This window comes from Phalangium opilio, unplaced genomic scaffold (genome assembly GCF_054372755.1).
Source record: "Phalangium opilio isolate 3A_F unplaced genomic scaffold, DU_Popi_V2 ptg000017l_1, whole genome shotgun sequence".
Taxonomy (NCBI): domain Eukaryota; kingdom Metazoa; phylum Arthropoda; class Arachnida; order Opiliones; family Phalangiidae; genus Phalangium; species Phalangium opilio.
The window spans coordinates 5,891,608-5,905,488 of record NW_028324151.1 but is presented as its reverse complement, the minus strand read 5'-3'; the positions used below and the strand labels follow the sequence as shown (position 1 = coordinate 5,905,488).

The following is a 13,881-nucleotide window of genomic DNA, read 5'->3' as shown; positions in this document are numbered from 1 at the left end:
CCCGTCTTTCGCTCATGTATCCGTAACAACTAAACCATTTAACGCGTGAAATGTCTGCAGAACGGACACTCTTGTTGCAAAAGAACGAGCTAATAGACGAATTGAAAAAGTCGAAATGCATCGAAGGAGTTAAGAAAATGAAGGAAGAAAGAGTTAAACAAGAAATTGAAATGGTAAGTGGTTTTACTGACTTTTTCTTTTAAATCACACGTCTGGAGCATCGTCCCTCGAATTATGTATAATGCTCGGTGAAGCGTATTAATTAGAGTTCTTCTCCCTTTACGAAGGAAAAGCAGCAACACGCCGAACTCGAGAAGATATTCGTGACGGAAAAGTTCGTGGAAAAGGTTCCAGAAACAGATGCCAATGGCTGCACCATTCCATTATGGAAGAGGCAGATGATGGCCAAGAAAGCAGCTGAGAAAGCCAAAAAGGAAGCCGAGGAATTGAGACTGGTAGGTCACACACCATTTCGGCATTTTGCTTTGTACTTGAACTTGACAGTAATTATTATTACAGCGTGAACTTGAAGAACGCAGGAAAAGTCTAATTCCTCCATGGAAGATGCAACTCTTGCAAAAGAAGGACCCTGTTAGCCGTGACCCCAGTCCCAAGTAAGTATTTAACAAAAACACGTACGCTTTAACTATCATAGTCCCCTCCCCAAAAACATTTTGCATTTTTAGCTGCTCAAGGTTGATTTTGCAATCTAGTTCATAATTTCGTTCCAATTAACAGTCCTCTTATAAGGAAACCTCAAGTGTCCCCCGTGGTAGCTGCGGTGGCCGCGTCACTTCCTCTCGCCCAACCTTTACCAGTAGCGTCATCGCTGGTAGCCAGTCCACCTCAACCTCCGGCGCCACCGGCTCCTTCTAGTACGTCCATCGTAATTCCCAAAGAGACAATTTCCCTTAAAACGGTGGTGCCAAGCTTAACGTCTTCCACTACAATCCAACCCCAACCATCCGGTGATGGACTACCAAACGTCATCATTCAAGAGTTTTCGCAACCCAAATCGGAAACGATAAAATCTGAACCGCCGGAAGTGTCATCGAAGGAACCAGAGTCCCTCGCATTAAATGACGAGGAAAAACCTCCCAATCCTTGGATTAAACAGTTAAGGAAGACCAACAGTAACTTCCGGTGAATTAATGCGCGAAAATGTGCGGACTGTTAAAAGAACTTCAAGTAAGCGTGTCTGGTACGATGGTTAGTTACTCCGTGTGTGAACTGTAACGTCCAAAATGAACTTACTAATTAAAGAAACAAAAACCCAGTGATTAATTAATTAATTAATCTTATGATACAAAGATTAATTAAAGAAAATATATATATAAATATATTTTTCTAGTTATATATTTGATATTAAAAAAGACTATTTTAATAATTCAACTGAGTAAATAAATATTTAAATATAATTGTAGAATTTAATTTACAAGGCGTGAAATTTCAGTCAAATCACTTATAAGTGTAAAGAAAATTTAAATACGTTTGTTTTTTGTTTAAAATCACGCCACCTTAAGTTGATTAAGGTGTTGGTTTTACGTAATTTCTATATTGTGGATTGTTTTATTGTCTATTAATTTGTTTCTTACCTTCCACGATCAGGCGTATTTATTGGAGTTCTGAGAAACTGTTCAATTCAGTTTTTCAATAAATGCGTCGAAATGAAGTGTCTATTTACCTTGAGAATGCGGAATTAGTGAGTTTACATTATTGTATTACTCCGCGTGGCTTCAACGCATTTTAACTCTGGTATATCTTTAAAGGGTATACATTTTTAAATTTAAATTTCTTTATTGTTTTATGTAAATATTCTTGTTTTTTCTCCTAATTTTTTAGACTATTTGGTATGATCAGTTTATGACTTTTCAGATTGCGAGTCAAATTTAATTATTTCTGCCATATAATTACGATAAAGATAATAATTGGATATTAGTTATTAAATAAAATGGAAAATAACATTAAATTATCGAGCAGTTTAAGTAAGATCAATTCGCAATGATAACAATATACCATTTTGATAATCTAAACTTATCAAAGATGTTATGATAACGTGGAAAAAGAATTTTCTTATTTTTTCCCCTTCAATTTTATTGTAAAGTGTCTTTTGAAATGAACCAAATAAAATAATATACACTTAACTTTATAGCCCCTGAATAGCCCCTCTATACACTAGTCTAATGAGTGAATAGCCCTCTATACACTAGTCTTATGAGTGAATAGCCCCTCTATACACTAGTCTAATGAGTGAATAGCCCCTCTATACACTAGTCTAATGATTGAATAGCCCCTCTATACACTAGTCTAATGAGTGAATAGCCCCTCTATACCTTACCCTAATGAGTGAATAGCGATATCTTTTACAATGCTTAAATTATTTACCTTTAATAAAATCAGAGTGAATAGCCCCTCGATGCCCTACCCTAAACAGTGCATCCGCTTTGCACTATTATAGATAAATCATAAGCCTTTCCCCTTTATAATCACCAATGAATGAAAAATATCACCTTAACAAAGACCTTGACAGCGCTTCTAGCGAATCTATGACGTTACACTGACGTCACTTCATGACAAGCTCTCAGTAACCAGTGATAAAACTTATGGAACATATATAATGAACTTATGATGCTATACAAACGAAGGAAAATAATTTAGCCGTGGCAATCAATCAATCAATCATATAATTTTATAATCAAAAACTATTTAATCTGTTTTCAAAGACATCTTCCAATGTTATAACATCTTTAAAAGGCAATTGACTTGCAAACGAGAATTTCGTAATCAGAATAACTGTGCTCTGATCCACCATAGGCAACATAAACGCAACCGTGGCTAGGGTGAATTTTTCCAACAATCATGGTACCCTCGTGTTCGTGTCTACCAATGTAAAGTGGCTCCCCGTCGCTAGTGTGTCCTCCTTGAAGAGCACCAGGTGGGATTGAAGAACCTGAAGAGAATTGCCATTCCAACTGACATCCGTAGGGGTTGGTCAAGACCTAAAACGTCATATAAGAAGTTGGTCCAAGTCACCACTTGCAGAAAGATATCGTGTGTCTTAACCCATACCTGGTAATCTGAACTACTTCTTTCATCCCCGGCATATGGAACGTAGCATACTCCGTGACTGGGTACCACTTTACCAGGGATTATATCGCCCTGTTGATGAGCTCTACCGACGTAGATGGGATCACTGACGTCATATCCTCCCTGGACAGCGTTGTCCGGGATACTTCCGCCACTGGCTTCAACCCATTCGGCTACAGGGCGGTAACTAGTTGCTGAAATATAATTTATTGACGTATTTGTTATCTATGGTTTTGACAAAATCTGACAAACTTTGATCAGAACTAAGTTCCGTTATCAGTTTTCCTAAAAAGTAAGTCTCGTTGTTATTAGCGAGACGTGCCCTTCAAAATATGACGGGTACTTCTGATTGGCTTATCAATTCATTACCCTCCCATATAGCTCAAAGGTCAACTTTAACCGTGGATATTAACAACTGGGGTAAATTTGGAAAGGTGGGTAAAGGTATTTTTAGATAAAAAAAAATTTTTTATGAAATACTTGACTATAATGAAAGTCTACAAGCCCAAATACTCAAGAAGGCAATCTAATTTTTTTATAACATAAGATTATTGGTTAGATTATAGACGATAGTGAAGCCAGGAATTCTAGTTTGGGCGTATATGGCCGCCATTAAACGGGTACATTTTGCTTGGAAAACTGAACCTGGCAACTAACCTCGAATCTAAAATCGTACCCTTTTGCACTCTGCATTGACCTTGGAGATTGAACTGCATTTAGTTCTTCTTCACATCATTGACACCCCTCGGTTGACTTAAAGAAGTACCATAAGTTCATGTTGCATATGAACATATCTTATAAACTTATGGTGGTAACAATTTCGGTATGGTACTCCTACCCTTTAAACTGAACACATTAAACTACACTTTGGGCATAAAACGGCAACCTGATACCCATGGTAGCAGAAGGTAGTCATGCGTGATAGGTTACATTTGTTCAGGTTAGGTTATGTTACGTTTGGTTATGGTTAAATTTGGTTTGGTTCAATGGGTAGGTAAGGTTAGGTCCCTAATAATTTTACTACGTTTGGGAAATTAAATCCAATTTAAAAGAAAAATCTATCGACTTACGTCCACAGTAGGCCATTATTTTCTTGACTGACGAAGTGTAGCTCCTCGGATAAGACAATCGAACAAGCGAAAAAACTGAACTGTGACTCTTAAGCTTTTATAGAAAATCTTTATCAGTTTTTGTACCTTGAAACCGATAAAATATATATTTTTTTTCTATGTACGAATAAATTAGGAACGAGTAATTTATGGTTATCTTATCGAAACTTCAAACTTCTCATCTCAATGTCTAAAATGAGTAGAACCCTATTGTTACCAGTCTAACTGAAATTCGAGCCACCGCCCCTGACCCTTGATACAAATGATTTCAATAAACTAAGCAATTACATTGCTTTAGTACATAATCACCCTTTAATACGCTTACTCACGCTTTAAGAACCTTACAAGACACGTTTAAACTTCCTATTTGCTAGTATATAAGGCTGAATAATGAGTTTTGAAAGCATGTACTGCCTTCTGTACCAGTTTGAATTTCGCGCCTATTAGAATTCAATCCCAGAGGGCGATACCTTACTAGAGAAATTCTAACTCCTCTTTCTGCCGCCTAGAAGAAACGTGCCTAAAACATGAGACATCACTAATAATTAAACGTACAAAATTAAGAATGAATGTCAATCAACACAAAATATAATTATAATTACACTACATATCCACAATTAATTAATGCAGGGATTCAGTCCTAAAATTTGGTTTTGTTTAAAAAAATTTAAAAATTAAAACAGAACGAGTCGGTTTTACTTTGGGGTCCCCCCTAATTTACATAATATGAAAAATAGTTCCACTAACGTTTACCATAAAAATTCCTTTATTTTCTAATACGTTTTACAATTTGATTATTATTTGAAAAACGTTTAAATTTAACTATTTTTATGGAGTTTTTTTCTGCTTGAAATTTTAGAAGTCAAGTCTAGGAAATGTGTGCGCGGAATGACACTAAATAGCTTTAGAAGCGAACAGTCCAAGAAATCGGCGCAGCACATTTTTACGCTTAACTTTATACGTTGGTCCTCATCCGCATGGTCAGTTTTTGATGGACTCTTGATGTGGTAAGTTTGGTAGCCGCTTTTCATGATAATTAGGATTTAGTTTAGTGATATTTATAGAATTAAATGTATTTGAAAGTTCAGGGCGCCCAGAGGTCCTATAATTCCTATAAAATCCTATATTTTGAAAAGTGTCCTATTTTATCCTATAATTTCACAAATCGTCCTATAAAGTCCTATATTTTGAGAATTTTGAAGTAATTAATTATAATCCCTTAAGAAAAACCTCAGAAAATGTCTTGTCTGAGATTTAAGCAGAGCCCTAAATTTGCGGAGCTCGCTTCGCTCGCTCCGGTTATTTATGATTTACTTAATGTTAAATTTAATCAAATTAATTGGCTAATTTTTATAACAATAACAACTCGTAAAAAAATTATTCGACTGAATTTAGACTGGTTTTCATATATGTTCGCCTTGTACGTTATTGCAAATGGTCAGGGAAAATTGTGGAACATGGTCAGGGAAAACCTGGAAAAGTCAGGGAATTTCATTCCAAAAATTACGAACCCCGTAAAGGCCCAAATTCTAGTTCAGTGGATTTTTTTTAAAAACAGTAAACATGATACGAAAATAGTTACTTCTAATCAGAAAACGTTCCTTATACATTAGAGCCAGTATCAAGTCTTACCTACCGCTCCCTTAGAATAAGAATATAAACAAAAGAAAGTCAGAAATAATATCCTATTTTGTCGAAAAAATAGAAAAGAGTAATAGGTTCCTAACTGTCTGTTTGTGATATTTTCACAGAATAGATATCATTTTGTTTTACCAGTGGTCCCTTTTTGGTTCCTACTTTTAAAATTTAGGTCCTTATTTTACCCTATTTTTATCGTGAAAAGTCCCTTTTTCCCCTATTTATTTTTGAGGTTTTGGTGGGAGCCCTGTATGTGATATAGTTAGTGATATTTTTTTTAGCAGTGCAAAGGCATTGTATACTATTTTAATTGAAAAATTAAGCAGTATTTCATTAAAATTGGTCGGTTCTGGTTATATACTAGTCATTTAAGAGTCCTATATTATCCTATAATTTCATGAATCTGGTCCTATAAAATCCTATAATTTCGCCTAGCGAATCCTATTTTTCCTATTAAAAATTTCTCTGCAAGAGTTGGCGCCCTGAAAGTTTTATTGTATTGATATTTGCTAGTTTAAATTATTGGAATTCCTAATTTTATAGTTTAAGGCAAAATATCAGAATAAATTTTAAAAATTTCTTAACCCTAACCAAGGCCTAATTATTGTCCACCACAAACACGTGGCCATTGCATGCATATTATATGGCGAGCTTAATTACGTAAGATTAACGCAGCTCATTAGGCCTTGGCCTATGTTCGCGTGTAATGGATTAGTCAACGTGATTTTAGAATGTAGACCGCATGTTAATGAATTAATTTCTTTAACTTTTTTAGAGATGGACCTTTTCTGAGGACTCTTGAAAGTTTTTTTTCTGGAGACAAGGATTCTTGGGCCATGTTAAGGTATGAGCCGTTTCCTAATAATTTTCGTAAGCTGGATTACGCTTGCAATTCTGATATAGTTAGTTTTGCCACATTACTATTTATTTTGAAGTTGCTTTTACACAATTTAAGCATTAAAATTAAAGATGAGTGTTAGGCTGATGCTGAAAGATTTCAACAACTCGTTATAATGGTTTGAAGCATGGAGTTTCAAATTATGAGTAAAAATATTGGTCATTATGATCATAAGTTACCACAGTTGAGCCTTTCAATTAATTAGTTTGAGTTAGCAAATTTGGAACATTGAAATATAGGGTGTTTCCGCCAGAGTAAAAAGGGGGAAGAAATAGGGGGTGAAAACCGGTTTTCAGGGGATGTCAACATGGCGTCCTAACGTGGCCTGAGCGGGCAGTCGGCAAGGGGAGAGAAAAGGGGGAAGGTAACTTGACGTCACGCGCAAAGACCCTATATTAAGGTGAAAGCTAGAAATATTTAAGCCTTGGTTTGTCAGTTTAGAGCTAGAAAATTCAGCCACAGAAGAATCTTTGATATTGTTCAACTTCTGTCAGTTTGTGTTGAATTGTCTTGACACGATTCTGATTAAACCACACAGATGATCGATTCGAATCTCATTTTTCTTATCAAGTGGTTACTGAAGATTTCAAGGCAGGAATTGTGGCTTTTATGTGGCGCCCATAAAAGTAACAATTCTTAAACCCTTGATCGTTAGTTGCCTCTTGGTATGAAAAATGTTATTCCTCTCTATATGGCTTGAGCTTGATCTTGCCAAGAAAACTCTACGCAAACTGACAGAAGTTGACACTATTAATGTTTCTTTTGTGGCTTTATTTTTAAATATGTTAGATTATTAGAGTATTTATGCAATTTATTATGCAATTGAAGCTGCTATGAGATTTGATAGAAATCAAAATGTTTTTTTGGAAGTTACATTAGCGGAAGAGTTGTCAGAATGTTTTTACGTAACCAGGATTCAGGAATTATCTTAAGTTTTGTGTTTAAAATATTCCTATATGGAAATAGGTTTCCTTAATTAATTAGGCCTCAAAATATTGTGTATTATTTATTATATATTATATAATTAACCATTATTTATATAATCAAAGTATATTTTGGTGAACAAAATATTATTTTATTATGAAACTGGGTTTGCATTAATTATGTGAATGTTTTACCAAGAAGTTATATCTAGTATCTCAGAGAGAAGGTATAAATTCGCCATATTTCCAGCTTTATCTCCAGTCCAAACGTATAGTAGGTCCGGAGTTAATCCCCGCCGCCTCTAAATTACAACCAGCATCTCATTGGTTCTTGAAAACTCACGTCAGCGCGACGACGCGAGTGACGAAAATTATATATCAAGTTTTGGCAATTTGCCTAAAAATTTAATATGCAATCGATTGAAACATTTTATGCATTGAAATACTGAATTTAGTTCTGCGATATTGTGGTGGTTAGCAGCCTAACCTAAAAATATTTATTTATTAGTACCATCCTCGCATACTTTATTGAGAAACTTCGTCTGCTTATATTTTGACTCCACCCACAAATTCGATCTCTAGAAGTAGCTATATACAGAATTTGTGGGTGGAGTCAAAATATAAGCAGACGAAGTTTCTCAATAAAGTATGCGAGGATGGGGAGTGAATTTGCTACGTTCAACGTTCTTCTTACATAAATTCGTTTTTGGCCTAACCTAAAAATATTTATTTATTTATTGAGACTATTACTGTTGCAAAATATTGATTGCCACATATTTTGAGTTGTCTTATGGGAAGTTGAATTTTTCAAAACGTTTTTGTCAGAATCTGTTGAAAGAAATTATAATATGATTTGCATTTGCATATATTGAATGACAATTTTTGGCTGAGACTATAGGAGACTACTGTTAATTGTATTAATTAGGTTGTGATCTTGTTTGAGGGGGAAGTAACTCTTTTGTTTGTTTTTTTTTTAAATGAAATTTTGTCATGTGATCATAGTGACACATGAAAAGGAAATCAAAAGTTCTCTAGTCTTATTTTCCTATTTAATGTATGCTTTATTGCGGGTATGCAATATGGCGTACAATAAATGGGTAAAATACCGCTGTAATTTGCGGCAGCCTATGTTTTGTTCCTATGAACGCAGATCAAAGAAAAACCTGCTTAAAACTGGGAATTTGGAAACTTAAAAACTAAACAAATGATACCTTACCTGGACATCGGTCAAATTCTCGATGCTATAAATATTTGAAAACCTGAAACGAAAAACTATTGAAAGAAATGAAATCTTACCTGGACTTCGGTCAAATTCTTGATGTTATAAATATTTGAAAACCTGAAACGAAAAACTATTGAAAGAAATGAAATCTTACCTGGACTTCGGTCAAATTCTTGATGTTATAAATATTTGAAAACCTGAAACGAAAAACTATTGAAAGAAATGAAATCTTACCTGGACTTCGGTCAAATTCTTGATGGTATAAATATTTAACGAGTTTTGAGGTTTTGTATTTATATCACCTTGAATTTTCCAATTGCAATTGGCAGGTGATCGTACATAGTTTTCAGACTATGAGGATTCATACGCATTTACACAAGTAGTCCGAGCTACTTGGAGGACAAAAGTACATGTAACTTTTGTCCTTCAAGTAACTTGGCTTCCTTGTGTAAATGGTATGAATCCTCCTAGTCTGAAAACTATGTACAATTTTTTTTGAATGCGACGAAAAGTTGTTGAAGTCACATTTAGACTATAACAAATACCTGTGAATTAAAATCACGAATCTTTTTTAATATTGCTATTGTTTGGATTATATTACCATCTGGGACCGTGGCATGTTTTATTAATGCATTGAAAGTTTCAGATACTCATGTAACGATGTTTGGCTGATGAATGAGGATATGCATGGACCAAATTTGCACTTGTGTGGATTTTATGGCACTAGGTACTTGGATGAAGGATGGATGTCTTATCGTGTCATCTGTGGAAAGAATGGAGGTTTGAGGAACTTTCGTCGTTGAGGTACAGTGACTAGTTTGTAAGCCATTAGTTGTCAGGTTTAGTTTAGAAATGAGTACCTCAAGTCAAGAAGTTGATATTTTTTTTTATTTAAAAAATTCAATGGATGACTCTTTGGTACGTCCATTAACCATGACTCGATAAAGCATGAATGAATATGCGATTAATGACTTCGTTAAGTGTATGTCTTTCAATTCTACATGCTTTCAAGTTTGACTCTTGGTTAGAGGACTGTTTGGCATTACGCCTCTTGTAGGTAGTTTACATACATGGAGGATTCATACCATTTACACCAGAAGGCAAGGCTACGTGGCGGACAGAAGCGGACATGCTTCTGTCTAGTGTCTTCCAGGTAGGCAAACCTCCGTGGGTGAATGGTATGAATGTATCCTTCATGTGTGTAAACTATCCTTTTGCCCCAAAAACACTATTGCTACACACGAATTTTATTAAAAAAAATGGTGGAACATTTATATCAATAATATATCAAATACAATATGATAAATATCTTGCCAGAAATATTGTCAATATTTTAACTACTTTTCGACATCATCGCCTTAAGCAATGTTCTCAAATCGATATTATCGCCTTAAACAATCGCAATTTATCGACTTATACAATAATCGCAAAATCGACATTATCGACTTAAACAATTATCGCCTTCTACGTATAATCGCAAAATCGACATTATCGCCTAAAACAATAATCGCAAATCGATATTATAGACTTAAACAATAATCGCAAATCGATATTATCGACTTAAACAATAATCGCAAATCGATATTATCGCCTTCAACTATAATCGCGAAATATACTTCATCGCGCTTGTTTAATCGCATAATCAAGTTTATTAATAGTGTAGTGGTGGGGAGGGGATGTTTAAGTCGGTGTCATACAAATGTCAAATCGCGAAAACTTGGCTTACAAACAAATCAGGCAAATTAAGTTAGATAATTGAGTGGTGGGGAGGGGTCAGAAAGTTAGTCCTTAGTCATTACCAAATCCTACAATCGTGTTCTATAACCCTTGTTTGACAAACCTCAATTAGAATTATCGAATTTATTGGTGGGGAGGGGTATGTATTTTAAGGTCGGTGTCCAGTTGTCAAGGAACTCTCGTGAAATCTTACAATCGCTTCCTACAAGTGAGATTTACTGGTGGGGAGGGGATTTAGTGTCAAGACCCGCGTTCAATTCCTACAAACTACAGAATAAGATTTAAGTTATTTATTGGACGGGAGGGGAAATGTTTAGGTTAGTCGCGGTGTCAGGTTACCGGTACAAATCGCGTTCTTAAAGACCTTCAAATCAACAATTGCCATCTTCAAGATCTTCTCACACACCAAACGCCTCCTGCGTTTGAACACGAATACAACACACACCGTGGGTAATTGGGATAATGGGTTTGTCTCTGAGCCTGAGATAGCTCGATCCAAACCTTATTATCCTGGTTGCCCACATTCCCCGTACTTAGCTAGTTCTTATACCTATACCATGGTTTAAATTGTCTCGTTATCCCGTTGACTTCGCATACGGATTTGTCCGAAGCGAACCAGTTGGGTTACGAAATTGCCTCGTTAAATCGCTGGCTTAGCACAGGGGCGTGTCCGATGCGAAGCAATTGGGTAACGAAACGATTTGAACCATTACCTACAAAATTTTAAAGTTACAGCTCATCAGTTTCAGGCTTCAAGACCGTCAGTCCCCCTAATGTGGGGCGAAAGTCCTCCTAATGTGAGGCAATGGTCAATACCCGAATCTATTCATAAATGGCGAATCTTATATTCAAAGTTTATGATGGTTTGTGGCATTGAACACGAATAGTTAACTTTGTCTTTTGTCTTTGTGTTCTCCCAATATATCGATTGTACGTTTTGTTGTAGTCGCGTCGCGTCGCGTTCAAACTCAGGGTCTTCTTGAAGTCAGGAAATTAACCTGATGCTATAGCTTGAAGCGAATAAGCTGAGGTTTCAGCTCTGCTGCTACAGCGGGTCAATATATAAACTTATGTGGTTTTTAGCCCGGTCTTTTGACCATAAAGGGCACTAGCTACCTTTGGTTGTTTATTACATAACCACCAAAAAATTAAATTGGATTTTTGTACCTTTTGGTTAAAAGTTCGACACGCTTTCCTTATGAGAAAGTTCAAAATTTTTGCTCCTTATACGAGCTAAAAATTTAAATGTTACTTGTTGAAACTATGTCCTCCTTTCGGAGCTTTCAGTTTCAACAAACGCTTTCCTCTCATCCTTATCCCTTGATAGTAATTTACTATCGAAGCTCAAAATACGCTCTTCATTGTGAGTGTTCAAAAAAGAACAAACATACGCTCCTAACACGAGTAGTATGCCAGTGTCTTTGCAATAATTTGCTCAAATTTGAGCCTCTAAGTCAACAACGTCAATGTTTGAAGTTGCTTATGATCAGAGCAATTTTGCTCCATGATATATATGAAAGAACCAACATACGCTCCTAACACGAGCAGTATGCCAGTGTCTTCGCCATGATTGCTCATATTTGAGCCTTGAAGTCAACAACGGCAATGTTTAATATTGTTTATTATATAATGAACAGTTAAATATCCAGCCTGCTCGATCCATTTTAAGATCAGAGCCAATTATTTTGCTCCATGAGACATATGAAAGAAGGACGCAAGTTCCTGTTCTCTGGCTGGTTTTTCAATCGCGTGGTACAATCTTATATTGGGAGAACCCCCTTCAGATGGTGCCTCTAATGTAGGCCTCCCGCTGTTGGGGTTTATGTGCGTATTGCGCTTGCAAATGCCGTGGGGCAATGGTTGTTTCGTGCTGTCGAACACCGAGTAGGCCCATAGGGATGCGTTTAGGATTTTGGGCGCATCAAGAGATGCATTAGGATGCCCACCTACTTGCGTCGTCGCTGCTTTGTATTGCAAGTGACGGCAATGTTTTACTTGTAAAATATTGCCATTGCTTTTTATGTGTTATAATTTTTAAGTGTTTTAATTTTTAAGTTTGACTTGACTATCATCGCGTTTGCTGTAAATATTTGGGGGGAGGGGAATTTGTGACTAAACGCGATCGACGTTGTGACTTAAACGCGTTCGACGCGAATCCTACATGGGGGGAGGGGAATTTGTGACTTCAACGCGTTCGACGCGAATCCTACATGGAGGGGAGGGGAATTTGTGACTTCAACGCGTTCGACGCGAATCCTACATGGGGGGGAGGGGAATTTGTGACTTCAACGCGTTCGACGCGAATCCTACATGGGGGGGAGGGGAATTTGTGACTTCAACGCGTTCGACGCGAATCCTACATGGGGGGGAGGGAAATTTGTGACGTAAACGCGTTCTATGTGAATCATCCTACATGGGGGGAGGGGATTTTGTGACTTAAACGCGTTCGACGTGAATCCTACATGGGGGGAGGGGATTTTGTGACTTAAACGCGTTCGACGTGAATCCTACATGGGGGGAGGGGAATTTGTGACTTAAACGCGTTCGACGTGAATCCTACATGGGGGGAGGGGAATTTGTGACTAAACGCGTTCGCGGTGACTTTGTCTTTGAATCAAAATTCACTCTGAGTTATTTTGTTAAGACTGGTGTCAAATAAAGAATTTTGAATTGTATCATATTTTATGGTGTAATTTTTTTTTCATTAACCTGTTACGAATATGTTCAGGTTAATCCCGAAAGAAATTTGTTTTCTTTCGGGGGCTCTCGAAGTTTCCATTACCAATTTAGTAAGTGTTTTAATTACTTTTTCTAAATTGCTATTGGGTAACATTTGCGGAGTGGTCTACCTCCGCGTTGGTGAGAGCCGGTAACCATTATTGGTCATAAATACAAAATATGACCTGTAATGGGCTAGAGACCCACGCACTAAATTCAAATAAAAATCTGCCATTTTACCTTAATCATTTTTAAATTAAATCTAAATACACTAAGTTATTTATTGAAGGAACACAGGTTAAAACTTAAATGCAGCTTTAAATTTTTGGTTAGTTTTTAGTATTTTTAAAAAATTAAAATTATTTGCATCCATTTTAAACTTTTGTTTATATTTTCAATTCATATTCTATGTATCAATATTTTAATTAAAAATAAAATATAATTACATTTTAACAAGTTTTGTTATTTTTTCCGTCACTTCCTTACACAATGTGAAGCACATATTGGCAACAAACCAACTTGTTACGAGACAGGTGTATTGATGATGAC

At 36.1% G+C, this 13,881-nt stretch overlaps 2 protein-coding genes across 3 annotated transcripts in view; one reads left to right on the top strand and one right to left on the bottom strand.

Moving 5' to 3' along the window:
• Positions 1-2,152, top strand: part of f (espin protein forked) — a 108,059-nt gene extending 105,907 nt beyond the window's left edge. For both annotated transcript variants that reach the window (XM_089866591.1, XM_089866592.1), the window contains 4 exons: positions 61-173; positions 288-455; positions 520-614; positions 739-2,152. In XM_089866591.1, the coding sequence (XP_089722717.1) occupies positions 61-173; positions 288-455; positions 520-614; positions 739-1,147 (785 nt within the window). In that variant the 3' untranslated portion in view covers positions 1,148-2,152. The remainder of the gene's footprint in view (positions 1-60; positions 174-287; positions 456-519; positions 615-738) is intronic.
• Positions 2,153-2,684: 532 nt separating this feature from the next.
• Positions 2,685-4,317, bottom strand: LOC149702719 (pfs47 receptor-like). Its single transcript, XM_089866593.1, has 3 exons — positions 4,158-4,317; positions 3,070-3,281; positions 2,685-2,999 (listed from the first exon to the last, which is right to left on the bottom strand). The coding sequence occupies exons 1-3, from the start codon at positions 4,171-4,173 to the stop codon at positions 2,748-2,750; spliced, it is 480 nt and encodes a 159-aa protein (XP_089722719.1). The 5' UTR covers positions 4,174-4,317; the 3' UTR covers positions 2,685-2,747.
• Between the last annotated feature and the right edge of the window lie 9,564 nt (positions 4,318-13,881).

Bases quoted from the DNA above. Each gene is read 5' to 3' on its own strand.
- LOC149702719 (XM_089866593.1), bottom strand. The intron at 3,000-3,069 runs GTATGGGTTAAG...ATGACGTTTTAG, and splicing joins GAAGTAGTTCAGATTACCAG to GTCTTGACCAACCCCTACGG.